General features: G+C 51.1%; 1 protein-coding gene across 1 annotated transcript in view; it reads left to right on the top strand.

Annotated features, from left to right (window-relative positions):
- Positions 1 to 158, top strand: part of SDC3 (syndecan 3) — a 10,378-nt gene extending 10,220 nt beyond the window's left edge. The window contains exon 6 of the mRNA XM_035901307.1: positions 1 to 158. Within this exon, the coding sequence (XP_035757200.1) occupies positions 1 to 158 (158 nt within the window).
- Positions 159 to 1,800: the final 1,642 nt, after the last annotated feature.

Raw genomic sequence — 1,800 nt, 5'->3', positions numbered from 1 at the left:
TGGGCGGCGTGGTGGGAGCCCTCTTCGCTGCCTTCCTGGTCATGCTGCTCATCTACCGGATGAAGAAGAAGGACGAGGGCAGTTACACACTGGAGGAGCCCAAGCAAGCCAACGTGACGTACCAGAAGCCGGACAAGCAGGAGGAGTTTTACGCGTAGAAGAAGAGCCCGGCGTGCCTCACACTCCCTTCCTCCCCACTCCAAACTCTCCCTCCTCCTCTACTTCATCCAGTCTCTCTCTTTCTCTCTCTCTATCTCTCTCTTTTTCGGATCAGACTGTGAATTTAAAAAGCAAAACCGGGAACAGCTAAAGGAGAAAACACATCTTCGGCATGATGAAAAATCAAGTGCCCAAAGTATCGCTGAGTTCAGACCGAGTACCGCTGGCCTTTCTGCAGCGGCAGGGATGGGGCAAGGAGCCAACGCCAAGGAACCCACGCCCAGGGAGCGCCCTGGCAAGCGCGGGACGAGGCGGTCAGGCTGCCAGCAGCAGCTGGAGGGCACAGGGCTTTTCCCACCAACACAACGGACTCTGGGATCCAGACACCTTCTACCAGCCCTGGGGCACAGGGGGGTTGGTTTGGATTTATCTTTCTTTTTTTTTTTTCCCCCCCCCTTTGGAAAGGAGGGAGGTTTCTTTCCCTCTCCCTTGTTTTTATTTTTTATTTTCTTTTTGAATGGGATTGGTTGCTTTGCAGGAATTGCCTTGCTCCCTGCTTCTGTTTGAAGAGAGGATGCGACTCTCAAATACGCTTCGAACCTTGAAAAAAAGCACAAGGGGCTGGAATACCTTGATGCCCTGGGGTTTGCTCTTAGAGTGGAGAAAAATAAATAAATACAAACATGGCCAGTACGCTGGAAATTATCTCTTTAGATCACCTCTTCGGAGAGTTCATGGAGCAGCAAGAAGCCGCAGTGGGGTATCTTGTGCTGCTCCCCTCCTGCCACCGCCTCACTTCACTGCATCGCTGTGCACAGCCAGAGACCTTAAATCTATAGAAACCGCGTGGCACCGGCTGCTGAGGGGTTTGGTTGAGAAGGGACCTTGCTTTTGCTGGGTTTTCACTGTGACCAATAAAACTCAGCTTGTGCAGTATGACCGACAGCACTGGTTTTAAAACGGAGCGGGACGTTGCGTGGTGGGGAGTTGGCAGCGAGAGGAGTTGGAAATGGAGAAGCTACACCCTCTCCCCAGTTCCTCCAGAGGGGATAACAAAGCTCTACCAGGCATGCAACACAGCATAAGAGAAGAAATGCAAAGCAGAGGCAATACTCTGTCCCCTTGGGGGTTGGGCAGGGATCCCCACTGGCACCCAGAAGGTGAGGAAGATGAGGCAGAGCGGTGGCTTTCCACCGGTCAGCCCCAGGGCAGGTCAGCTGCTACTTCTTATTTGTAAGATGCAGGATTGATGGTTCATGTTTCTTTTGTTTTGCTTAATTTCCAGTATAACCCACAGGGCCATGGATCAGCTCTGGGCATCCAGGAACCTGAGAGCTAAAGATCCTAGAAGCCATCATCACCCAAGTGCAGTGGTTTCCCCTCCGAGGCTAACTAAGGTGCAGAGCAGCACAGCCTGATCCAGAGCCCAACTGTGCCTTCTAGAAAGGCTAGATTTTTTGGAGCAAGCTCTCTGCACAGAAAAGTCAATTAGATATTTCAATGGCTTGGCTTTTAATTAGCTGAAGCGCTGTTTGCAATGCAGTCAAAGAGCTTTGTTTTCGTGATGGTTGCGAGCTTGATGGTGTCCCATGGAGACCTTGGCTTTGCTCTTAGAGCAATTTAAATAGGAAAATGGAATAA

The sequence above is a fragment of the Egretta garzetta genome, unplaced genomic scaffold (assembly GCF_000687185.1).
Source record: "Egretta garzetta isolate BGI_Z169 unplaced genomic scaffold, ASM68718v1 scaffold368, whole genome shotgun sequence".
NCBI classification, from domain to species: Eukaryota; Metazoa; Chordata; class Aves; order Pelecaniformes; family Ardeidae; genus Egretta; species Egretta garzetta.
The sequence above is the reverse complement of the archived record's forward strand: the minus strand, read 5'-3'. Positions and strand labels throughout refer to the sequence as shown.